The sequence below is a fragment of the Physella acuta genome, unplaced genomic scaffold (assembly GCF_028476545.2).
Source record: "Physella acuta isolate Inbredline_101_S28 unplaced genomic scaffold, ASM2847654v3 ptg000443l, whole genome shotgun sequence".
NCBI lineage: Eukaryota > Metazoa > Mollusca > Gastropoda > Physidae > Physella > Physella acuta.
The window spans coordinates 140,024-167,568 of NW_026731962.1; the positions used below are offsets into that span (position 1 = coordinate 140,024).

A 27,545-nucleotide genomic window follows, 5' to 3' on the forward strand; every position below is an offset into this window, starting at 1 on the left:
TTGTCGACAAGAGGACTTTCCATAAATGACATCTGGCAATTTTACTCGATTTCCATCCTCTTTCCTCACGGTCACACATCGTCACAAATAGGCACACCAACCTCCTCCATCACACACAAACACACACATACACATACACACACATACGAATACAAATACACATACACACACATACACACACACTCACACACATACACACACACACATAATAACATAAAAAACAGCCAGACCAACCTCCTCCATCACACACACATACACACACATACACATACACAAACACATACACACACATACACACACAACACACACACACAACACACACACATACACGCACACACACACACAAACATATAAAAATAATGTCGTCACAAACGCTCAAAACTAAACCCGAACGAATATAAATGCAAAAAAGAAACTCTGATTATTGGCCTTTGGTCAGTAGATGGTCTGGCAAATATTTAGCAGAGATGTCAGGACACATACGTTCTAAAGGCCTCAACCTAATACAAATAGCGGATAACAAAATAAAATCTTACTCGTTTTAAGTTTTAATAGAGCACTTTGCACTTTAACACCACGACTGTTAGGTAACTCAAAGGTTTTTTTTTAAAGCATAAAACATTTTTATTGACATTGTGTAGGCGTTAAGTGTGGGGCGGGGAGGGGCGTTCAAAATAGGTAGCATTCTTCTAAGTCTTAATTTAGCACAGTTCAGAAATCAACTACAACTTCAGTGCACTACGTACTCTGTAAAGGGTAACTCGATAGCAATGGAAACTAATGCGACTATCTGAGTTCTTGTACACAAAAGCAGATAGTAAAAATAAAAATCTCAACGACAAGCACTTCAGTTACTCTAGACCTTATCCGACCAATCAAACGAGTGATTTCATGGTTGTTGTCTAAGTGCGCATGACGTGAATGTACGACATAAGATTACGTGTGTTTGTAATATAGAGGATTGTTTGCACAGTTTACATTTCCCGTTGTTGTTTTTGTGGGTGGGTCTTGAAGAAAGCTATTACGACACAATAGCTCATACCCACATTGTAGACTGACTGAACAAATATATTTAAATTTCAACAAAGGAATGTTCGAATGCTCCCTTTTTATAAAAATAAAAAAACTAGATAAAATATTGATTTGTTAGTTTTTGAAAATAGTAACACGGTGTTTAAAAATAAACAATATAATTTAAAACAAATTTAAAAAAAAAAATGCTAATTCTAATTTTTTTAATATACTTGTGTATTAATTATAATCTAAGCTTGAAGTTAATCTGCTGCTAAATAGTAAATTTCAATATAGCATATGTATGGTTTTTTTTTAAAATTATACATTAGAGTTAATAAATATTTTGTTGAATTTTGAACACGTGATTTTTTTCTAATAACTTTGCTAAAGTGCGCATGTTTTGTTCACAACTGGTGTCGAATGATAATCCATTGTGTGCGTGTGTGCTCAGACATTCCTAACCCGCGAGGCTAGCACTCCGCGAAATGCTTTTTAAAATAGATGTAGATCTGCCGGGACAATGTCACGAACGACAAAAGTAAACGTAAGGGGAGACAATATGTCAACAAGGATCTTCTCTATTGCTGATCGTTCCTTGCTCGCCAAGTACCAGCGAAATGGACTGAAACCCCTTCTTGTCACGCGGTATTTAATTTGGACTTGAAAACCACAAAACTCCAGCCTATTTCTTTTCAGTGAGACAAGGAACATGGTGTTTGTTTAAAGTTCTATTTATAGACTCAGAAGTCTTGCTCATCTGTTTGTGTTGCCAGTGATTTTTTTGGCCAGCAAAAAGCCAAACATCCTTGAAGTATAGAGCACATTTAACATAACACAAAAATATTACAATTTTCACCCACACCTTCACGCATAACGTTTTATATCCTTTCTATTGACTACTCATCCCCTGTATCAAATAACATTTCTAGGAACCACCCTTGCCTTTTTACACACACACACACACACACACACACACACACACACACACTAACACACACACAAACACACACAAACACATACTCGCAAACCACAACGCTGTTTGGTACTATACAGATTTTTTTATTTAAAAAAATATTAGAAAATAACGTTACGTTAGAGATAATCGCATGCTATATCTGCATATTAAAAAATATTAAAGCTTTATTTTATTAATCACCAATCCAGAACGATGATAAGTAGAAACTATTTTTAGAACTTTGTAAGTATGAGCAGTGTTAACAAAGGAGAACCAAAATTAATGTTATCAAAGAATAATAAAGTAATTTTAAAAACTCAGCAGATAAAAGCAGAATAAAAGAGATGGCAAACCTAGATGAAATATGGCACAACTGAAAAGGTTAATCGACCATTTTGGCTGTTAATGAAAACTGCATTCAAATTATTACTAAATAAATAAACAAAGGTTTCGTTTAATGGTTATAGAAACTGCCTAGAAACGGTCAAGGTAGTAAGCGCTAGAAAAGGTAAAAGATAATGACAAAACAAACAAAAAAACATACTCAATAAAACGTTAACAAAATAAGACATATGTCCCCGGGCGCCGACCTTAGGGGGCGCCAAAATGGGTTGGAAAAATAAATTGAAACGTTATAGTCCTCTTTTTTAAATGTTCTCAGATCCATATAAGATCCAACTTCACAACTTGATTGACATGTGCATTAATATTATATAACTGGTTACGTGTTAAGTTTTTCGCCTCGTTGGTTTTTCTCTGAATGGAGGGCGTTAGTCGAACCGTCTTTTTTTAAACTTTTGTCTAGTGACTAAATCAGTGCTGTCGTATGGGCCATTGAGGTCCCTGACGCCATACGTTTCGGGTATAATTTTAAATTATCAAATCAGCCTATAAAAGAGCATATATCTATATTAGAATAATTGATGAAAACTTGCAAGTAAATAGTCAAACTGGAGTGAACCCAACCACACTAGTTAAAAGACATCACACAACGGTCACACCAAATGTGGAAGCAAGGCCGGTCTTACAGTATCAGCGCACCTCTGACCAATGTTCAGTCTCAGATGTGCGGTTGCGCGGCCGCGCAGTAGTTTTGAACCTGTGCGCAGTCATTTGTTATAACTCGTATAAAAGTTTTATTAAAGCGTCTACACCACCGCGCACACAAACTGTACGTTGCTCGCTAACTTTTTCCCCTTAGTGGAAACTTTGCCTATGTTGTGAACGATCCCCACCACCTAGCTACGAACGTCACCGGCTTGGTACTTGCAGGAAGACATAACCTTAATTAAACCTATCCTATTATTGGCTTCGCTAGTTAGGTTAATATTCAGTGTGATAACTACAATGTCAACCCCTCAAATAATTTAAAATTCGAGTGTTAAATCTATGTATATCTTGCGGATTGATGAGGCCCCTTCACTACCTTGTCTTCTTGTACGAGCGGGTGATATAGAAAAGTTTCACAGCACTGAGAGAAGCAACGGATATGATGTGAATAGTGGTGAATCATCTCACATCTGCACTCATGCGAGAAGTGACGTCATAAAAATATTATATCATTAACTGAACCATAGCAACATCCTTCTCAATATTGCAGAGAGTAGGGGTGAGGGTGGATGGAATCCATGCAGCTTTAGAATGCTTTTCTCGGCAAATGGCGTTAGAATGATTGTAACTGTAACATGACTACCAAACGGATCACATTTTGTTCTTTTCAATACTACAATGGCGGCGATATTGCGATACCGCCTCCCTGTTGTCCCGTGACCTCTTTGTAAGCCCACGAGATCTCCCGTTGATAGACGAGATATTGCTGTGTTGAGCTACCGCCTTCGCAGATGAATGTACATTACAACACATATGCTCTCAATTGTATTATGCGGGATTTTTTCCCAGCAATTCCCAAATTATTTCCTTCTAAATCTGTTTAAAAATATTACTTTTAAAATATACCGCCTTAAAGACTATATATATATATATATATATATATATATATATATATATATATATATATATATATATATATATATATATATATATATATATATATATATATATATATATATATGTGTGTGTGTGTGTGTGTGTGTGTGTGTGTGTGTGTGTGTGTGCGCGTGTGTGTGTGGGGGTGTGTGTGGTATGTGTAAGCGTGTAGTATGTAGTGTGTGTGTGTATGTGTGTATGTGTGTATGTGTGTATGTGTGTATGTGTGTATGTGTGTATGTATGTATGTGTGTATGTGTGTGTGACAGAGAGAGAGAGAGAGAGAGAGAGAGAGAGAGAGAGAGAGAGAGAGAGAGTATTCTGAAAACATAATATTTTTAAATCAAGAATCAACAAACATGCATCAGCTGACTGTTCGGGGCCCGCCCTGTTCAATTGAACGTTCTATTGATACCATCGATCCTCCAGTGGGATCGATCTATTGGTCAAGTGTGTAGTCCCAATGCCGGGCTGACAGCTGACACTGTTTGCTCATTCACATGGAAATGTTAAACTGCTTCCCAGTTACGGAGAAGAAGAAAAAGTAAAACACGTTTTCAAAAAGATGAGCTCGGGATTAACTTAATCCCAGGATGACAAAGTTTAAAGAGGGTTATTAAGGTAAAAAGTATGGGGGACTGATCACATGACTTGGGCGTGGTATTTCTGGGTAAGCTATTTGTAGTCGACGTGTATGTGTGGTGGGGGGGGGGGGAAGAAATAAGCATAATATAATAATAAAACGTGCTTCTTTTGTCTAGTGTGGACCGTCACACATATAAATTACCCAACCGATTGCATTTGGCGCATATTATAGAATCGTTACAAAACATTAAAGACATCAACGCATATGCCATGTGACCGCGCTATGTCTTTCAATGCACTTGGGCCCTATAACGCCTGTGTCATATAACGCATTATAAAAACTCGACAAAAGAGGAGTATGTCTATTTCTTTTTTAAAATCTATTGAAATGTTCAAGGCACGTTAGGTTGTCGTTCTGCTCTGTTTCGTTTCTCGGCGACCCCCCCCCCCCTTCATGTTCTAGCCAGCCTATGGAACAGAATGCATTTCATCGCTTATCTCTACCCCCCCCCCCCCCATCCCCCCATCCCCCTTCTTCCATTAAGTTATATTTACCTTTCAGCTTAGCGGTTTGTGTTAATGGAAATGTCCAATATACAATTTAGAAGGAAATAAATAGTTGCATAACTGATTTTATAAAGAGTCTAGTTGCATAACTGATTTTATAAAGAGTCTAAAGAAATTTTTTTAACACGCAGGGTATGCCGAGGTAAAGTATAATTATGGACGTCAAGTGCCAACATTTTTAGCAATTGAGTTTTAAAGAGATTTGAGAGTGCTTGTATGCCAATCCTTGAACAAATCAACAGCACTAGTTATTTGACTATAAGCCAACTTATACAAAAGTTTGGAATGTTCCAGTATTTTATGTTGCAAAGCTCAACACTTAAATTTTTGTCTTTATATAGTTTTGGATGGCAATAGCCTATCATTGTATGTTTTTTTGTAGTCAGTTGTGTGTGTTCGCTTTAGTATTACAGTTTTCATCACCGGCTTGTGAGGACTGATACAGATTTACAATAGTAATATTTCTTTCTTACTTGTAGCCTATTTTCATTCATTTAAGATGGTTTACTTATACATAGATCTAGATCTAATACAAAAAGTCTAAATATTTTTTTTTAAATTTAAAAATTTAAAAAAAACCAACCCGAAAATGCAAATGTGTAATTAAATGATGATTCGAGGTTTTTTTTTTCCTCGGCGTGGTGGGTCAGGGAGGGGGGGGGGGGTACGGGGTGGCATTTGTGTTTTTAAGTAGAGCTGAAATAAATTTGTGATTACAGAGAATTTGTGATTACAGAGAATTACAATGATACAAATTTTAAGCAATCGGAAAAGTTATGTTATTACAACGAGACACATCAAAGCAAACATTCTTCCCTTTCAAACATCTATATCTATACAGTCCTCAAACAATTTTTTTTAATTCAATTGTTTTAAACATTTAAATCAGTAATAATAATTTGTTTGATAGTTTTACACAGCATCAAAGATATGAACATCAATTGCATATATAATAATCAAAGGGAGAAAATAAAATGGCATAAGAACCAGACTAAAATAAGGTGTGCAAACTCGGTTTCTCTTGACTGCTTAGTTTACTGTACTCAGTCCTTGGCTGCGGAGTCAAAAGTTCACATTGTAGCCACTCATGGACAGAAATAGAAACGACCGTGGGAGAAGTGTCTCTGTAATACTCATACTGATCTATCATTCCAAAAATTTCCATGACATAAAATTGACCCTTGGCGTCCATAAATGACGTCACACTCGTAGGGGGGAGGGGGGTCCGTAATTTTGTGACGGTGTGTGATGAGGGGGAGGGGGAGGGGGGTTCAGATGGTGTAACGTCACACTTTTGCTTTTTAAAAAAAGCAAAGTTAGAAAACCAGTTTTAGCCGTTATTTCTCGTTTTAGAAAACGGTTTTAATAAATTGTAAAAGGAATTGATCGAAATACTCTATGTTGACAGAGTTCTGACAAGATTTTGGAAAAATATAGATGTTTTAAGAAAAATTCAACAGCATTTTTGCGGGGGGGGGGGGTGTAGGCTGGGGTGTGACGTCATTTTAGGGGGGGGGGTCTGGGTTTATGTGACGACGTGTGACGGAGGGGAGGGGGAGGTAAAAATCGTCAAAAAAGCGTGACGTCATTTATGGATGACCAAAGGTTAACCATTCGAGAAGTTTTGTGTTTTCTCATTGTTGAAACTAAAGTTTAAAAATCAGATATGACCAGTGTTTTAAATAAATCGTTCAGCCAGTTTTGATGCTTAGGTTTAAAAACAATTATATGAATATCTATCAAAACAGTTGTAATGTAAAGGGAATCGATCCAATGTGAATATAGACGTGCTTAGACGGTCAATAGGAAACTGGGAGAGGATGGGGTGGGTCTGCAAACAGCTGGATATTTCATCCTGGTTCAATTTTTTTCTAAGATTCTAACCTTTCATTTTCGCCACTAAGATTTCCTGCTTACAAATACAGGTTTCTTTACCGCTTAATTTAGTCCGTGTCTATTTCTCCAGACAGCGTAATTTATTACCACAATAATTTCTTTGAATCCCAGCTGTTGAAAGACCACAAGCACACATCACCAGTGGAGAGTAACAGCCACAAGCTAAACCCAATTCATTTTTGAATCGTTTGCTTCATTTTTATGAGCTTATTTTTTTTTTCCATTTCATTTTTCCATCTGTGACTGGCCCCGTTCATTTGTTCCTGTAAGCTTCCCTGTCTAATCCTTTGTTATGCTGGTTAACATGTGACGTTATTCACATAACGAGTTCAAAATGTCTTGCTACAAGGAAACATATTTTGATACAAGTGACATGTCATTCATGTTACAACTCTCTATAAGAAACGTGCGGCTTTAGATAAGTTTTCCGAGGGTGATATTTTAAATACCATGGCAGCATACAGAAGATATGAAGAGAGAAGCATTAAATGGTAACAGTCATGGCATAAAGTAGATATAAGCAAGACATCGTTGAATCCTAGGTATGGCTTAATGTAGATTTAAGCAAGACAACATTGAATCATAATATTCATGGCATAAAGTATATATAAGCAAGACAACATTGAATCATAAGAATGGCTTAATGCAGATTTAAGCAAGACAACATTGAATCATAATGTTCATGGCATAAAGTCGATTTTAAGCAAGATAACTGAATCTAAACAGGTGAGGAGATTGTAAAACTTCCACCTAAGATAACAGGTGAAATATTTTAAAAATCCTTTTATGCAAATTTCTTCTGCGTGTAAGAATAAAGCTCCACTACACCGGGGAGGGGGGGGGGGCCTGGGTACGGTAAACAACATTCTAAGCATACAGCCAAACAGCGTGGGTGTAGGTCGGTTATCTTTTCAATGGAGACGGTGAGGGGATGTATAGCTAGAACGGTTAAATTTTAAAAACCGTTTACTTTCGTTTGTTTGCGCGGATTTACCTATAGAATGTTGACAGAACGTCCCATTATAATGATTATACTGATAAGCAAGTGACTGGAAATGAACATGTTTACAAGTTTTTACAATGTTAAACTGAATGTAATAGTTCCTCATTCCTCGTTTCTTTTAGACTTATGTCCACCCATACTGTGATAGCTAAATATGAGCAAATAAACTTTAATAGGCCTTATATTCCGAACGAAATGGAGTTTATATAGAAAACATTACTTTTACCTTACTATTCCCCCCCCCCCACCCCGAAAATATCAAGTGCCCCCGGAGAAAAAAGTCTGGAACAAAAACTCTTTATAGTAGTTAGAAATCACGACCAATATGTTTTAACTTTTTCGGTACGTCACGGCCATGAATTATTAGAAGAAATAATTTTCTTTTTTACATCAAGTATCTTCAATAAAGAAGCAGAACAGTTGCAGTTTGATGATTTTCTCCTGTTTATCTAATATGGCACAATAATTGAAAAGCTATGTTAACAAAGTATAATTTTGTGCTCTTTTAAATTTAAATTTTTATTTCTACTACGTAGATGCCTATTTTTGAGCGATAATGCCGCTTACATATTTGTTTCTTGCTTCACTGAGAAACGGAAACGGATATTTGTTTTAGTTTTTTTAATTATATAAAAAAAAACAATTTATAACACTCACTCATTGACAAACGCTAGTTACGATATAGACATGTGTTTTTGTTATTGTGGGAGTCCATTAGCCATCCGATGGCATATTGAACTCTAAAAATAACCAGACACACAGCAAAAATCTACCATAGGCCGATATAAAAGTGCTTATCGACCCAGAAAGCAAATCAGGTGGTGTTTTTTTTTTTACCCTTTTCTAATAGCAATCTTTTCAATATAAATACCAAACGCGAAAATAAGTCAGGTTCGATAACTCGGTCACAAAATCAATCTTTAACCATATGCAGTGAGTTTACACTAAAAATATTTAGCATTGCATATTATAACAGACCGCATGAAAACAGTGAAATCGCATTACCTGCCGTCAAGATAAGAGACGAGGGCGGCATGGCTGAGCGCATTAATCCGTGCTGAGATTAAGGCTGAGTGAGGACAAACATACAGGTGTGTTCACACCTACAGGTGACTGGTCGAGCACATTCTACTATCAGATTAAAACAACATTCACTCAAGCTTTTACTCAATAGAAAATAGTGAAACAATTAAACTCTAGGGTATGCCTAGCTATGTGTGGGTGTGAGTGGATAATCGACTCATCCGAACATAGGACTGAGGTTCAAACTGGTTCTAACTGAAACTATTTTTTATTTTTATGCGCTGTTTCAGCGATAGCCTTAACCCTAAATACCATAAATATTTTATTTCTAAAACCATAGCCTCCAATTTATTGGAAAATTCATTATCGGCTGCCGGCTGGAATAAAAGAACACAATAAAAAGTTTGAGTAATTAAAAACTTTAATGGTCTTAGAGTAAGACAGTTAAAGGATTTAACGTTCTTAAGCCCCACGCTTTACTGCTGTGTGCATTTTCTCTTTTACCTGCATAAATCTTCCAGTAAATCCGCGCCCTTTCTTTTATTGATCCCATGAACACTGTTCTACCCAGCACAATTGGAAGATGTTTGTTTGTTTGTTTGTTTGTTTGTTTGTTTGTTTGTTTGTTTGTTTGTTTGTTTGTTTGTTTGTTTGTTTGTTTGTTTGTTTGTTTGTTTGTTTGTTTGTTTGTTTGTTTGTTTGTTTGTTTGTTTGTTTGTTTGTTTGTTTGTTTGTTTGTTTGTTTGTTTGTTTGTTTGTTTGTTTGTTTGTTTGTTTGTTTGTTTGTTTGTTTGTTTGTTTGTTTGTTTGTTTGTTTGTTTGTTTGTTTGTTTGTTTGTTTGTTTGTTTGTTTGTTTGTTTGTTTGTTTGTTTGTTTGTTTGTTTGTTTGTTTGTTTGTTTGTTTGTTTGTTTGTTTGTTTGTTTGTTTGTTTGTTTGTTTGTTTGTTTGTTTGTTTGTTTGTTTGTTTGTTTGTTTGTTTGTTTGTTTGTTTGTTTGTTTGTTTGTTTGTTTGTTTGTTTGTTTGTTTGTTTGTTTGTTTGTTTGTTTGTTTGTTTGTTTGTTTGTTTGTTTGTTTGTTTGTTTGTTTGTTTGTTTGTCTGTTTGTTTGTTTGTTTGTTTGTTTGTTTGTTTGTTTGTTTGTTTGTTTGTTTGTTTGTTTGTTTGTTTGTTTGTTTGTTTGTTTGTTTGTTTGTTTGTTTGTGGTTTTTAACCTGTCAAGCGTCAGCTGGCTGTTTATTGTTATTGTTTTCATTGTGCAGGTAACGTCAAATTTTAATGTCATCAAGTCATGTGAGAGGCAGAAACTAAATACAAGCTCCGGGTTTCCTTGCTTGACGTTTTTAGTTTATGTGTCTGCAGAGTTGGATTGAAAGTAGGTGCCAAGTATTAATGGGATTGTCACGTCAGTTGGTATCAAAATTTATAGAGAATACCATGTCAGTTAGTGTCACACACACAATGGAATGCTCTCTCTGTTGATGTCACGCATAATCAAGGGAATGTGATGTATGTTGGTGCCACACACAAGGGAATGTGACGTCTTTTAGTGTCATACATACGAGGGAATGTGACGACTGCTGGTGTCATACATACGAGGGAATGTGACGACTGCTGGTGCCATACATACGAGGGAATGTGACGACTGTTTGGTTCCACACACTCAAGTAAATGTGATACCAGTTTGTTCCAAAAATGTAAAAATATATCATGTCAGTTGGTGCAACATACACAAAGGAATGTGACGTCTGTTGGTTCCACACACTCAAAAGAAAATGATGTCAGTTGGTGTCGAACACTGAAGTGAATGTGACGTCAGTTGGTGCCAAAGATTTAAGAGAATGTCATGTCAATCGGTGCCACACACACACACACAAGGGAATATGATGGCAGTTGGTGCCAAGCACTCAAAACTCCCCGACTACGCACGAGTTCTTAATCTCAATCAGAGTCGTGTTTTACCAATGCCCAGAGATAACGGCAATTTGAACGAATGTGTTGGACATAAGTCACATGAGGGCAAGAGAGTGGCAGGTTCCTAAGAAACAATCTTATCTTAACAAACTCCACACGGCCCCAAAATATTTCCTTCCCCAGCCACCCACCGCCCCCACCCACATGACACACACTACCTCTGTAGTGACGTTACACCGACAGCTAGATTTATTAGACGTTTGGTTTGTTCACGTCCAGTCTGGCAGTGAATTTATGTACAGAGAGGCTTGTACAGCTAGACATGCAAAGCTAAACATTCAAAGCTAGAAATACAGGGCTAGACATTTAGGCCTACAGCTAGAAATGTACAGTTAGACCTGTACAGCTAGACGTGAGCAGCTAGACATTACGGCCTATAGATAGGCCTGTACAGCCTGGCATGTGTACCTACAGCTAGATATATCGATCTACAGCTAGACCTGTGCAGCTAAACATATCGGCCTACAGCTAATTCTGTATTGCAAGCAACTGCAAGATCAGGAGCCCCTGTTGATCTCTTATATAGCAGACTTATCGAGCCTATTTTTTGTCCAAGGGGTCTCTTATACGGAAGTATTATCAAACATATGCGTAAGAACAATTGCAGTCTAAAAATAGCATGCCCCGGCGATCTCGAATCCAATAGGAATATCAATTATATATGTAGGATCATTAATAGTCTAAAAACACCCTGTTAACTGAAAACAATGGCGTAACTATCATTGTTTACTATTTCCTTTAGCAAAACAAGCTGGTCAATATTTATTTTCTTACATGTAACGTCGATTACAATAAAAATCAGCACTTATTACCATGTAATAATGGTTGTAATCATCTCCCTTGAAAATAATTGTTACCAAGCTTTTATGAGCAATTAACGCTTCTCTCCCTTTAGAACCAAATTCCGAAAGTCTCGTCATATAACATTTAACTCTCGGGGAGATGAGAGATTCGGATTTAAATGACATGGCATGGCCTGGAGCATGGACGCAGCAAGGTGGGTTTAGGGGGAGGGATGGATTAGAAAGTTTGACTGCTTTATATATTTTTAGTGGGATTAATTTTTTTCTATGGACAAATATTGTGCTAAACTGTTCAAATTCGTTAAAATGGTGGATACTGTGATTACAATTTTTAGGCGTCAATATTTGGGCTGTTGCAAATACTTTTTTGTGACGATATTAGTGTGAGCGGTAAAAATTACACAAAAAAGTGTGACGTTGTTTATTAATGACAACCCATTCCTAATCTAATCGCATTCTTGGAGCAAATAAAATCCATTTTTCACAAAAACATACCAAATTTCAGCACAACACATAGGGGAGGAAACTGTTGCGGGAAAAAAAAGCTTTTGATTAGCTTTTGAATAGACCGTGACCAGACACAACCAGACAGAACCTTAGTTATCACGCGACGTGTTATTTATAGAGTGGAACGCTTTACACTCTCTGCCAACCCTTTGGTAGACAGCCTGGTTTAAATATACGCATTATTTTTATTTTTTTGCCTACCCAATTACTGAACACTTAGCCTGGTTTAAATATTTGAATGAACACATGTTTTTGGCAATCCGTTTTTCTTTACAAAATCAAGGCTGCGAACGCAATGTGGATCATTTTATATTCTACCATAATTACTGGGGTTTCTAAAAAAAATAATTAAATGCGTTAAACAGAAATGTGTATATATATATATATATATATATATATATATATATATATATATATATATATATATATATATATATATATATATATATATATATATATATATATATATATATATATATATTACGACCTATTTTGAGGTTAAAATAAATAAAATAGTGCACATGCCATGTTATAAAACTGACTCGCTTAATAGTTTTCAGCACTGGTGTAAAGACGTGTTCAACTGTACAATCTACACGCAGCCAAAACTGTTCAGCCTTAAAACTTAGCCTAACACAGAAGATACATATTTTGTTTCGCTCTAAATACTAAATCGAGTTCAACTTTTGAAATTAACATGTATGAGGAGAAAGCCGCGAGCGGATATGACTTGAAAAGCTACTTCACAATACTTCACATGTCTTCCATGAAGCGTGTCAATACTCTACTTGTCCCATAGTGTGTAACACTGCATCATAAAAACACATGTTTTAATTCTAGATATTGAAAGTGGTTTAAAAAAACCAATTTATATCTCCCAATGCGTGCTACCTTACTCGGTTGTATTACAACTTAATTTACATTTGGAAATAACCCTTTTTTAATTTTATTTTGTATGTTTCACTTATCCGTGTATGCCGTATGGTATCTTACCTTACATAATTTGCATTTAACCTTTAACTATTTAAATTTGAAAAGCCAAAGTTCGGACGTTAGGAAGACAGAGTTTCAAGCAACTGTTGCTTTAAAAAAAAATACTATTAAGTGAAAGTGCGTTATGGATTCCGAATGTGATCAGTATTTGTTAAGTACAATATCTACAACTTTAAGTAGTTTAACCACGGTCTCCGAGATATGTTTTAATTGAGATTCTGAACAAAATGGATCTTGATGAAACTAAAGGTTTCTGGATCCCGGTATTGATTGTACTAGGACAAAATACACACCAATGTATTGATTGTAATTTGACATCGGTAAATGGAGGAACATTATTCCAGATTTTTTATTAGTGCCATTGAAAAATAAAGAAAATATCGCAACAGAAATCATTGCTTGCTGATGCTTTTGGTTTCAAAAAAATAGCAATAATACTTTTTTTTTTTAAATAGCAAGTAATAAAGGTAAAATAAAATAAAAAATAAAAATAAAAGTAAACTTTTATCTTTTTCAATTACTGCAATACATAACACTTTTTTTTTATTTTAAACTTATGACTAAATGGATAAAACATAGTAGATGTATTTAGGTGTAAGAAAAATAGAGGTAGGTAAAAAACACTTTTAACGAGTTCAAAGACTATATAATATTAGCAGCATTTTCACGGATGTGTGATCAGGGCTATATGCTGAGCTATGCACTTTAATGTCTTACTTAAGGACAAAATGTCACCATATTCTTACCTTCAGCCGAAGTTGTCAAAATAAATGTCACAAGAATGGCCAAGGCCCTAAGGCCTAGAGGCCTGTGGTCTCTCATTACTTTTTACACAACACAGTCACAACGACGCGCGTACATCGTGGGATGAGTAAGAAAATTGTAGCTCCAAGGTGTCCAAGTTCAACTTGTCTATAGAGCAACCAATTTGGAATACGGCGAAAATGAACCAAACTCAGCGGGTATTCTCGCTGCAAATCGATTGATTTTGTAAGATCGATAAGTCCTTATAGTATCTGAAATATCAGCTTTTTAGCGTGTTTTTTTAAAATTAAGTATAAGATGTAAAACAATAAACTAATGCGGGTATGAACAGTGTTCTACACCGCACCTAGTTGGCTTTATAGAAGAGCGTCTGACTATAGACAAGATTCAGCTATCCACAGTCCCACCTCTCGGCACTATCGTGACGCTAAAGCCAACACCCAAAGTTACAGGCCGCGGTCGTTTATATAACTTCAAGACGGCAGTCAAAGTCGCAGTCGGCGAATGGAGCCATTTTCAATACAATTTTATATAACTGGGATCTTGAGTTTAGGGGTAGGGTATGTGAAGCGGTGGGGGGTGGGGGGGGGCGAGGCGGGGCGCAGAGACGCAATTGTCATTTTTTTTTTTTTTAAACGTGTGTGATATTTTCTTCACGACGATCACGCAGCACACGGATGTGGTATCAAGCGCTGATCCTTACGTGTTGATTTTATATTAGAAGATTCATAACAATCTCTCCCCCCCCCCCTCCCTCCCCACAGCCAGCTACGCCCCCCCCCCTCCCCACCTGTGTTCAGCTTGACTGACTAGCTTTTTGGGCGTTAAGTCGTTATGGGTGTTTTTTTCTTTTCGTCGCTTGTTTCAACAGAGTGTGCCGGGCCTCGCCTCTCGTTAGATCGCGGTATTGACATGTTATAACTTTCGATTTATCCCCCTCCCGTCTCTCGTTAGCGTTTGCTGTGGAGTTAACGGATGCAGACCCGGATGTACAGTGCAATTTGCGCCGAATAGTGCAGTGTGGTGAAGACTATGTTGCAACTTTCAGAAACCACTGGGGTGCGATTTATTTTTTTAAATAAAAATTTCTAAACTAACAGAACACACAAAAGATCGAGCTACACTAAATTTAAAAGAAAGGTTATTACGAGATAACTGAATGGGTCTAAACAATTTGACTACCTAAGACCCCAACTTAACAATATATCAACAGTGTTTTGTTCTTCTAATATATAGTCCAATATAAACATACACACACACACACACACACACACATATATACATATATATATATATATATATATATATATATATATATATATATATATATATATATACTGGAATGTATACCTACTGAAACTGGAGGGAATAGGGACAATCCTACTGAAATGTTCACATTTAAGAGAGGGGTGAGGTTATCAGACTTGCAAGTAAGTACCTGTGGGAGGGGAGGGTTTATCATACTGCCAGTTACTGGGTCTCCGACTTTCTCTTGGCTCTCGTGAAAACAGTAGATAAAACGATTCCAGGGTCAGTAGGTCATAGAACACAGATCAACTGGTCCCGGATTTTTTTAAAATTACAATGTAAAAGAAAATATTTGTACTTTTAAATATTTATTCTTGATTTTCAAAACTAAAATAAAGTTAAAATACCTTTATAAATATTTTAATAGATATTTGCATTCTCTGAGTGGGCTCACAAAGTTTTCTATACTTACCAAAGAATTTAACTACGCTTAGGACCCCTCAGTTTGGAACCAAATACAACGAGGTAAATACGTGACGATTACTATTGTATCAAAGGTCAACCGTTCACCCGTAATCACAGTTGAATGCTGGGAGCGTTGGAAATCTAGGTGAACAGATTTTGGGCTGGGGTTTCGTAACCTAGGTTGGGTTGGCTGCATAGCGGGATGGACGCTGATCAAGAGGCAGATGAAAATTTTCTACGTGCTAAGACGTACTTGGTTTTTATGTTCGCCAATAGGCCAGTACAGTACAAAATTTGTGGTTGTTTGTTGCTTGTCCTTATTGCCTTGGGATTAAGGGTTAGAGTCACGCTTGGGGTTTGTTTAGGGCTAGAGCTTGAGCTGCTGCGTTAAGTTTGTATTGGCACACTGCACCAGTTGATGGTTATATATTATATATACATACATTTTATATATATATATATATATATATATATATATATATATATATATATATATATATATATATATATATATATATATAAAGCATTGTTGATCTATCAACATTTAACAAAAGCTATTTTGTTTTATTTTTTTTAACTGTATTTATCAACGTAGCTAGCTTAGTACTAACTGATCTATTTTTTTTGTGTGAAGTGGTGTGGGTGTCACTATCGGAACATTCTAATTGCCACATTCTCAGATTCAACTGATAGAAAGACTAGATGGGTTTCTGTGTGCTTTCACGGGGAGTACGCCCCCATTGTGTTAGCTTCTGTCTCTCTGTCCAGACCTGAATAAGCAGAATTATCCAAGCCACGTTACTCTAACAAGGTCTTGCAATGGTGGTTTTTGTCTTAATTATTTATCTTGATTAAAGTATTAGTTATTTTTATTCAGATGATTACACGTTTAAGAAATAGTCGTCTACATGTAGACATTGTAACGCTCTTCTGTGTAATTACAGTTTAGCAAACAGGGATTTAAAAAAGAAAATTAATATTTTTTGTGTATTAGGAATCTTCCACAAACCTAGGGGAAAGGAGAGGGTGACTACTGTGAGGATATGCTGTTAGGTGTGGGGCAAAATGTTATCTCAGTTTAGGTCAGGGAGGAGAATTAACTTTTTGTGTGAGGTTAGGAGAGGTAAGAGAACTCAGCATGTCTACGGAGCAAGTAGAGTTCACTTGTTTCTTCGACCTCGGTATATAAAGGGATAGTGTGGTCAGCACTATGCCCAGCCCACTTTACTTCCCTAACGTGGGTTAGGTACCCTTCAGAACTAGGACGGTCTACTGACTTGAGCCCGGCGAACTCGAGACTTAATGGTTAGCAGTCCAGCTCTCTACCGCTCCGTCCCCAAGAGAACTCAGCATGGGTGGCGTCATTTTAGGCCATTGCGTAAAGGTATGTCCTTCATACGGACAAGCCCTCCCCAGCTCCCGCCTGCTCCACAACTGACTGTTCCCCCCCCCCCCCTTCAAGTCCTCGCCCACACAAAGCCCAGTTATTTCTAGTCCTTCTCTGTGCTAACAGAACTCTCCAGAAAACCCAGAACTGAAAGCCTGTCTCTACGCTTGGCTGGGCTGGCAGATACAGAAAACGTCTTTCGGTATTCAATTCTCAGAAAGCTTCGAGAGGGTCACGGGGGAGAGGTATTCAAACTAGGTACATAAACTCTAATCTCCTAGCCAGTAAAGACTAAATAGCGTGTGGTTCTTTTTTTAGAACGTGGTTGTTTATTTCCCTAAACTACTTTCTTTTATAGAGAGTTAGTGATGACCACTTAAAAAAAAAAGTAACGAAAGAGTCATCGTTCTAGGCCAGGCGAATGATAAGTGCGTTCGTCCTGAGAGTGTCTTTTGTGACAGTGGAATGAGGATAGCAAATTTAAAATTGAAAGCAACAGCTATTTGTGTAAGCTGAATTAAAGCTTGAAGCATGTAGCCAACCCTTTCTTTAAATAACAAAACGAATATTTTGGGCGTAAATTTCTGGTATAATAAACCGGTAGTAATCTCCCCTAAACTTTCTCGAATATTCTAATATAACACTACGTGGGATGTCAACTCGGAATATAGACATGATTTTTGTTTACTTAAACTTTTAAAAATAGAATAAAATCTAGTAGAAAAAAAAAATGCGCACCAAGCTAGCACCAAAACCAAATGTGCGTAATAGTGCGCAATATTATTAGTACTTTAAAAATTTACATTAGTTTTTTGAGAAATCGGAAGTAGCGTAAATTACTACTTCCAGTCAACGGAAATTACTCAAAATTTAACAGAAGGTAGAGAATTAGATCTTTTACTTACATGTGAAATTTCATTTATCTATCTGAAATAGTACTCAAGTTATAGGCTTTTAAAAAATTCAAAGTAGGAAAAGTACCACTTCCGGTTATCGGAAATCGCTCAAAAGTTGATACGGATCTACGATTTTGATAAAATACTTATATATGAAATTTCATCAACCTAGCTGTAACGGTACTCAAGTTATCGTGTTTACACACGGACAGACACACACACAGACACACACACACACAGACATACGGACAAGATTGCAAAATTATGTTTTTCCGTATCAGTGAGTTGTAAAACGTCGAGATTTGTAAAAATCTCGATTTTTTTTTTTTGCACGATTACAATACTTTCTCTATACTACGTATATACGAGAAAGTAAAAATGATAAACTAGTGGGCTTTTGGATATTAAATGTGACTTCATTGTTAGAAGGCGTTGTGCGTTATTGTGTTGATTGCTATTATTCTTGTTTTTCTATCTTAATTAATTAATGACTTAGAACAGTGCCTCGTTTACTTTCACTAATCATGTATGTAAAGGTGGAAATGGAGATACACGTGGAATAATGATTTAATTCATGCTCGTCCCATATGACGTGAAGAAAACTATTAGGGAAATTGTATATTAGGAGGGTTGCTTTTATTTGGCAGCAATAAAAAAAAATTTAAAGGAAAAGACTTGTTTTGCTATTTATGATGATTTTTTTAAATTATTTAAGTTTCTATCGCTTATGTAACAAATAAACTCAAATACTTTTTACGTAGAAAGAATGACAATAATGACATTATTTTTTTAAAATTATTATGTTCAAAAATCGACATGTACACGCGCACACACAAAATACACACATAAAAGTGTATTCCAAGTATGGAGAGTCTAGGTCTGTCTGCCCTGCTTGTGATCGTGTCATTTACCTGTGGTCCTGATCACTTCCATTAAACTCTGGTGATAAAAATGGATGTGGATATCATATCAACTTACAATCCAACAATAGAGACGTCATTTATTTACCCCCACGCCCATTCCATTTTTTTTTTAAATCACAGTGGTTAATCTTTCTACTTTAAACATTCGCGCTTCGATCTACAAAATCAATATCTTTTACAGTATTTGAATTAAAATTTACGGTGGATTTATGTGGTTTTTCCTTCTTCTATTGCCGTTGTTAGTGCGTGTATGATACAAGTAGTGCAGGCCATGTGACTGAATAGAATTTTTATCGCTTGAAGACTTCTCTGTTGAAATGGTTCGCCACGGTTTGAATGCGGTCAGGTCAACGTTAGGGCAGGTACAGACGGTATTGCCGGGTGGCGGTGGTGTGCTCTAAGCTTTATTTAGCCGCCAGTTAATGCGTTTGTTTTGTGTAGCCGGTTCACACATTACACGGTTATTAATATTATAGCTTTGATTTTTTTTTTTACTGTCTGTGATTTCACCACCTGTTGTCGAATTCGCACCAAAAAATAAATTGGTCTTACGGTCATTTTAATTATTTCGTTTTTAAATGATGTATTGTTAAATATAATTTACTATTTAAATCCAACACAGTGGACCTTTTAAAAATAATGTGGTGAAATAAATGTTAAGGGCTGTAGGCTGTAAGCTTTTAAAGATAATGTTATCCTCTCCCCCCCCCCTAACCCCCCCCCCCCACCACACACACACACACACAAGAAAAGTCTCTTAATTCAATCTAACGTGTTATATTTTACACTTTTCCATGTTAATTGAGAACCTACCTTCCTCCCCCCTCCAGAATTTACCACCATAAAGCTCTACCACTCCCTTCCCTTTCTTCGCTGTTGAAGATAATAACATCAGAATACAATGGGTTATTTTTCTCTTTAAGAGTCACCGGTTCGATTAATGAGGCAACTAACTTCAGGAAGTCGAATACATTAGTTTGACACGGTGTCTAGACTGTAATAGACACTAGCTCAAGTCACACATACACACATATGTGAACACACACCACAACGCCTGAATTTGTGAGGTAAAACCAGTATCGTCGCCAGGTCGGGTGTCAAACCCCCCCCCCCTCCCACCAATTTTTAAAAAAAATATAGGCTATATATTTAAACTTGGTGTCACCTCCCCCCATTTGCCAAATCGCGTGATTTTGTGAACACATTATTTTAATTCAAAAGGAACAAAGCAATGTTTCATAGTGTTCTCGGTAGTTAGTATGGTATTCATAACTTAAATATCCAACAAAAATAAAAATATTGTGATTTTGTAGGTCGTTACATCGCCTCTACCCAACTCCACCCCACCCCTACGAATGTTAATTAAGAGTGCAACCATGCTCATATCCTGCTTTTAAAAAAATTTCAATCCTTTTAACCCACTTTCCAGCTTAAACAACAAACAATACACTATTAAAAATTCTTTATTCTTTTAATTAACCTACTATCAACACCAACCCAACAAAGGTTTTGTTTAACGTGTGCGCTGTAGCATTGCTTTTGTTTTTTCACGGTCCTGCACTCCAGTAGCTTGTGCCCTAGTAGGTCCGTGTTGCATCCAGCGAAGATTTGATTTGATTTTAAAAGAGAGCCTAGCATGTGTGATAAGATTCTGTACCCTGGGGCTAATTGTTGGAGTCAACTGGGAATGGCAAGTTCATTTAAAGGTGACGTTCACAATCACATGTGTATGAAACACAAAATAAAGAAATCTGTGAAGACAGCTTTCGGAAATTTACTATTATTAGACTCGCGTGAAAATCTTCCTTCTTGTCGAACATCAGTGGCCCTGGTATGTGACGTAATTGATCTACAATTATGGCCCAGCCTCAATGAACATCTAGGATACTGGCCGTTTTATTGATACTAATGCTACCATTTTCCTAACCATCCTTGACCTACCCTCTCCTACCGTAGAGGAGTTGCATATTGGACAACACAGAATGATTAATCGTCTTAAATTATTGATCCCTGACAGAAGCCTAGCACCCCAACCCCCAGGAATGTATATTTCCTGATGCCAATCAAAGTGTGCTTCACCCGTTTCACACCTTGACACAATGAACATTCTATCCATTCCTCAATGGTGTTCGGAAACACTTTAAATATCATCTATCATTATTTAAAGCCAAAAAAAAAAGGAATGATGAACATAAGCTGCTAGAGATATGTTCATAGTTTAGCCCAACAGTGTCACAAGCAGAGGCGTAGCAAGGTGGGGGGGGGGAGCGAGGGTGCGGACCGCACCGGGTGACACCATTTAGGGGGTGACACCAAGGTAAAAAAAAATAGCAAAATATATAGAGAAAAATGATAATTCCACTTAATTAAGTGATTAATTCGAGTGTTAAATACTGTTTTATGAGGTGCAAATCGAAAGTTTAAGGGGGGGGGGGGGCAAATCGAAAGTTTGAGGGGGGGGGGGAGTGCAAATCGAAAGTTGAAAGTTTGTCCCCGGGAAGGGTCGCTACGCCTCTGGGGAGTGACACCATTAAGTGCCGCACCGGGTGACACCCGACCTCGCTACGCCACTGGTCGCAAGCTCAAGCTTTTATAGAGTTATGTGCGGGCTTAATATCAAACCAGCTCACGGTGAAAGAAATATACACGCAAAAAAATAGCATTCCAGCAAGCGTAAATTGTATGTCTTTAAAAAGACGTCACTAAGCGGGGCTACAGCTACCCCAGCAGCCCTTCTGTCCATGCCCCTAAACAACAAGTAGACTAGTGACCTACATACAATATAGAGATGGGCATAAGTTGAAAACATCCCATGATGCCCCATTATGTTCTATATTTAAGTCAGTAATGTAAAACATCACTCATGCGTGCAGTGGCCTGGTCGTCATACTGTTTGGGTGGAACCTTGTCTTTTATTCTGACAGAATAGCGTCATGCTCCAGCAGGTACCGGTGGAAATAAAACGGTAACAGAATTCTCAACAGCTCGTTAGATTTAGTTCTTTAAAAAAAAGTATTTGACAGCACGCAATATTTGGAAGACATTTTTTTTCTATCTGTATGGAGCAGGAGCGAACAAACACCGGCTTTCATCTGATGCACGTATTGCGTCTTTCAAGTCCACTGTGTTAAAATTAAAAACAGTTTTTAGATTAATTTAACAGTTTTTTATTTTTTATTTATTTATCCTTAGTTATTTTTTATTTCTTTTTTTAAGGGTGCATGTAGGCTATAGGTTTTCTTTTCCTTCGCATTAATTAAGTAGGGTCTCCCGGTTTATCCATTTGTATCTGAGTGTAAATAATGTAGGTGTTGACCGCAGGAGAATAAGAATACTCTTCAAACCAAAAGTATTACCATACCCCCCCCCCATATCTTTTTTTATTTATTTCACGTCCTCACAGATTATTTCTATCTTTATATACCAAACATAAAGGGGCGTAGCCACACGAAGCAACCAAGTCTTTAAACCATGAGGTGAAAAAATGTCAAATACATAAACCTGTTTCTGTTTCTTTGTCGCTCATAAAATTAAGCTTACCTTTTGCCAATAACCATAATGATTGTGTGGTATTCATTTCTACCATAAGTATGCACATTTTTTTTTTCTGAAGAAGAAAAAAAAAGGAAAACAAGCTGGAAATGGATAAATGTGGACCTATTTGAGAAGGGAAATATTAATATTGTAGTGGCTTATTGTAAATTACTCTTTCAAACTTACATTAGAATACCAATGTCAGATGAAGTAGAGTTCCTTTATTTATTAGACCATTGCATACCAATGAACAGTCGATTTGCTTTTACTATCACGGCTAAAAGCAGAAAAAAAATTCAGGACGTGGCAGAAATGAATAAGGCATTTCGTTATATTTCTTGTATGAGGTGTGGGTGAAAGAGAGATGGTATTTAACTGCTTTATATTAAAGTTAAAACTTGATATTTTAAAAAAACTAAAATGTCTCCCCTCACCCAGTCAAGCAGTTTCCTTTCCTGTCTGTACTGTTACAGGAAAAGGTGTTGTTGTTTTTTTCCTTATTCGGTTCTTAAAAGGCACGGCCAGCAAGACATTACAATACCTTCTTGAATTATTTTATTTAAATGTGTACTGCCATGTTTAAGCGGAAGGTTCAAAACCAAATGTGTGCCGATAAAAACTAGCATAACTAGATTTGAACATTTTTTTTATTTTAGAAAGGGGAATAATTTGGTTTTAAAAAACTTTTTTATCAGTTGAAACTAGTTTCCCTTTATTTACATTCTTACGCTCTCGCGTGCGCAGTATAGAGGAAATATGTAATCGTTAAAAAAAAAGGAGAGATTTTTTAAAAAACGCTGACGAAAAAACTAAGTTTTGCAATCGTGTCTGTCTGTCTCTATGTGTTTGTGAACACGACAACTTGAGTAGTCTAACGTTTTAGTTAGGTGGACGAAACTTTACATTTAAGTTTTAGGTTAGCGTTCCAGTTAGATGGACATTATTAGCAGTTTTGTCACAAACATACCTACCATAGCTATAGCCCAATTGCACTAGAAGTGCCATCCCCCCCCCCAACTGTTATGTAACTCTGTCTCAGTGGGGTTATGATGTGATGGTCATTCGCTGAGATTTAGTTTTTAAGGGTCTGACCTTGAGAGACTAAACAAACATAAATATGTTGTGTTTAGCCCAATACGTGAACTTAATTGAACGCAGGCAGTGAAGCGTAGCCACGCATTAGTATTACACGGGCTGAGGTACAGACATACAAAGGCTATGATGTAGATGACTTATAAGACATATAACCAGCCCTTCATTAGGCCTACACTTGCTCACTCTTTCTTTGACTAAAGATCCACACGTTGAGCCTTGATCACACTAAGCCTTAGCTTGTATTGCCATCGTTGTTCTAGTCAAAAACGACCACACCCAGATCTCTATGAGGTCACATGACCTTGAAAAAACTGGGCCAGAAACCCAGTTGGCTGGTAACACTATGGTATGTGTTACAGTTAAATAATGAGGATATATGATATAAGGGAGCTCACACCTACTTTATTCAACCAACAACGACAAACTGAGGACCATTTTCAAAAAATAATTAAATAATTTTTTTTTTAATGATACCTACAATTTCCGGATTTTTCCTTAACTCTTTCTGATTTGATGCTAATTGAGTTTTGCCCATCAGTTTATTATTTGAAATTAAGAAAGGACTCCCACTGTAAAGTTAATGTAATTGTAATTATCTATTTGTTGTAAAAATCATTCAAATAATACATTTATACTGGAACTACTAGGCAAAATATGATTTTTTAAATCAACAAATCACAAACTTACCATGCAAGTTGACGTTGTTAGAACAGTCAAAATATACATACCATATCTCTTTCTTTCAACTCAATATATTTGACCTATGAGGCCACTCAGGTAGTTGCAAACTGTTTGGATTGAACTCACATTTTGCATCATTAATTATTGCTTCTTATTTAATGAAATATCATGAACCACTGCTTAAAATTTATTAAAAAGTAGCATGTAATCCTCTTCATAGAAATCATATATAGTGAAATCTTACTCTATCTACCTGCATGTTTGTGCATATATATATATATATATATATATATATATATATATATATATATATATATATATATATATATATATATATATATGATATAAAACAGAAAGCATTTCTGGATGCCTATAAGTAGTTAGTTTTTATTCCTTTATTTTTTTTAAATAACACAAGTTTCACTTTCTAATGGTAATTGGGCTATTGCCATGATCATTTTGGATCACTGTGTCTACAGTAACACAAAAATAATAAAGACTTGATCAACCTAGATCGTTTAAAGGACTCTTAATAAGTAAGATCAATTGCATAAAATACTTTAAACTCTTAATATTTAAAAAAAAAATTTCCTTGTATTGTAAGTATATTTTAAAAAAATTTCTATTCACACTTAGAAATTACCTTTTTAGTGAACAGGCAATGTTTTTCAAAGTGATTACTCGTAATAATTGAAAAAAAAGTGTATAAACATATTAATTAATGATATGCAAAATTAATTTCAATTTTAAAATTAATAAGCATAATATGTTTAAGTCAACACTTTAGAAAGATTTTTTAACCTTTTGGTTGTTTTTTATGTAGATCTTCAGCTTAAGAACAGTTCTACTGAAAAATTATTTGGTAGTCTTACAACACTTATTCACAACAATTTTAAACAGATACTTGCTGTATTAAGTTTTACTTAGCTGCAGTAATGTAGGGACTAATGTGAAATAGGCCTAAATTGTTTGCATTAAATACAACATAAACAGAAAAGCAAGATTATTTTTTAAGGTTTTAAAAAATTACATTGATTACAAAGAATCATCAATACTTAACCACGTCATATGCTTGTAATCCCGTCAAAAAGACTAACTATAGTTAATACATTGGTAACAAAGATCTGTGGAATTGAGAGCTGAAATAGTTTTAAGACTTATGTTAAAAATATAATATAAAACTGTTAAGAAACTGCTTTTATTTTCTATAGTTGATATTGTATAAAATAAAACATTAATATCTCTAGCGATAAGCAAGAGATTGCTTTTAATATTTAAATAACCATACTTCCATACTGAAGAATTATTTATCCATTTTATTTATGGTCATAAATATTTACTTACCACAGGTCTGTTCATGCATCCAGAAAACAACTCACACAAAAATTTAAGTTTCAATGGTGAAAAAAATACACTGTCACGGATTGAAAGATATTGATGTTTTCTCGGAAAGTTTATCAAACAAGCACGCTATGGGGAGTAATAACACTAAAATTTGTAAAAGCGCAAAACAACATTCAGTATTAGGAAAAATGTTATAGTTGTTTTGACTGCTTCAGTAAAATTATTTGGGTAGCATGAGCCAATCATAATACATAAAGTATAAAATATATATGTATGTTTTTAAATATATAAATACTCACTTGACATATTGATAAATGATGTTTGGTTTATAGCTGGTACACAAACGAGTGACTTATCATCAAGGGAGGTTTCATTAAATGAATAACATCTATTTGTAATAAAGCAAGAGTCCATCTGCAAAATGAATTTTAAAATTTTGTAAATTAATTACAGATGTAAACTTATTGTATTTTAAGGTAAAAATGTTTCATTAGTAAGATGTTTAGTTGAGGCTTTGTCAAAAATGAGAGCGATAAGTAAAGATGTATCAAGGAATAATTAGGTATAATGTAATGATTATATGATGATATATATGTAGCATATACACATTTTACCTTTATGGTACAACTGTCTGGGTTAGTTGTACAAATTAAGCAGGAGGAGTTATAGAATAAATAGTTCATGAAGGTACTAAGAATGCCTTCTGTGTTACTGATGGCTAAGGCAAAAATACTTGACAAATTGACTTGACATTTGACAGTGTTGAAATTGATGAAGTTGGCTGATGTTGTAGTCTCATCAATAGACATTTCCAAAGTTTTATTCATAATCTGAAATATTTCCATTGTGAAAAGAATAAAAGTAATACTGATGTATATTATATATTTAAGTACTGTTTTTAGATTTTTTCATATCTATATAGTTGTGTGAAGGAAAAAAGTTTTGGAATTGCAACTACTAATGTCTATAGAATGTCTCAGAGTACACAATGCCATAAGGCAGTATGAACAGTGATAACCACACATTTTCTTTTCTTTTGCCGAGGTCAAACAAACAGATCAGAAATTTTAGTTCCAGCTCATTACAAATGAACTCAAAATAATAAGGAACAATTTTTATTGACCAACATTACCATCAAAGTTTTAATATGACAAGTCAAGTTGACACTGTTGAGGAAATTGAACCCATTGATGTCAATTTTATTAGGACATCTCTTTGATTTTAAATCACAGATTCTGTTACTTGGTGAATCTATGACTTGGGGAGGCACCCTCAGATCTATGTCACATGCTGCACCTCCAAAACCATCTTTACAAATGCATTTTCCTGTTTAAAAAATTGTTAATATTAACAGATGAATTTACTCATTCAAAAGCCATTAGAACAAGCCTTAATTATTATTTTTAGATTAGAAATGTTTAAACAGATCAATATCTAAACTTTTAACATTGTTGTATTTTCATACCTTTTGAGCATGTGCCATTCATATTGCAGTTAGCTGGACAAAGTGACCAAAAAATATTTTCATCCAAATATACTTCATTCTCCTCAATTATCCAATAGCTATAAAAAAAACAGAATAAATCAGAGTTTAAACTTATCTTCACCCCTCTAAATTTTAATCTAATAAAGCAATATATTTACAAGGTAATTACCTCAGATTTGTTTGAAGATGCAGTAAACAGTGCAAATTAAGATTGTTGAGAGTAGACAGGGAAAATTCATCTGAGTCAAAAATCTAAGCATAAAGAAAAATATATTCACTTTAAAATAAATTTAATTTTCTTTAATGTTAAGCTCTCTAAAATTTACATATACAGTACAAACTTGGACTACTATCATACACCATTTCAACAAAAAACTTTTTTTTAATTAAACAAATTAAACTATTTTAAACAAAAT

The 27,545-nt window shown here is 35.5% G+C and overlaps 2 protein-coding genes across 2 annotated transcripts in view; both read right to left on the reverse strand.

Moving 5' to 3' along the window:
• Positions 1-14,243, reverse strand: part of LOC131943142 (uncharacterized) — a 120,031-nt gene extending 105,788 nt beyond the window's left edge. The window contains exon 1 of the mRNA XM_059303147.1: positions 14,052-14,243. Within this exon, the coding sequence (XP_059159130.1) occupies positions 14,052-14,127 (76 nt within the window). The 5' untranslated portion in view covers positions 14,128-14,243. The remainder of the gene's footprint in view (positions 1-14,051) is intronic.
• Positions 14,244-17,273: 3,030 nt separating this feature from the next.
• LOC131943150 (von Willebrand factor D and EGF domain-containing protein-like) lies at positions 17,274-27,492 on the reverse strand. Its single transcript, XM_059303157.1, has 9 exons — positions 27,471-27,492; positions 27,299-27,368; positions 27,109-27,206; positions 26,776-26,969; positions 26,258-26,473; positions 25,943-26,057; positions 19,803-19,862; positions 18,978-19,005; positions 17,274-17,346 (listed from the first exon to the last, which is right to left on the reverse strand). Exons 1-9 carry the CDS (start codon positions 27,490-27,492, stop codon positions 17,274-17,276), a joined length of 876 nt encoding a protein of 291 aa, XP_059159140.1.
• Positions 27,493-27,545: the final 53 nt, after the last annotated feature.

Coding starts and splice junctions, on each gene's coding strand:
- LOC131943150 (XM_059303157.1), bottom strand. CDS start 27,492: ATGGTGTATGATAGTAGTCCAA. Junction 26,474..26,775: donor GTCATATTAAAACTTTGATG/GTAATGTTGGTC, acceptor GAAATATTTCAG/ATTATGAATAAAACTTTGGA. Junction 19,006..19,802: donor ATTCTGGAGGGGGGAGGAAG/GTAGGTTCTCAA, acceptor TTTTATCACCAG/AGTTTAATGGAAGTGATCAG.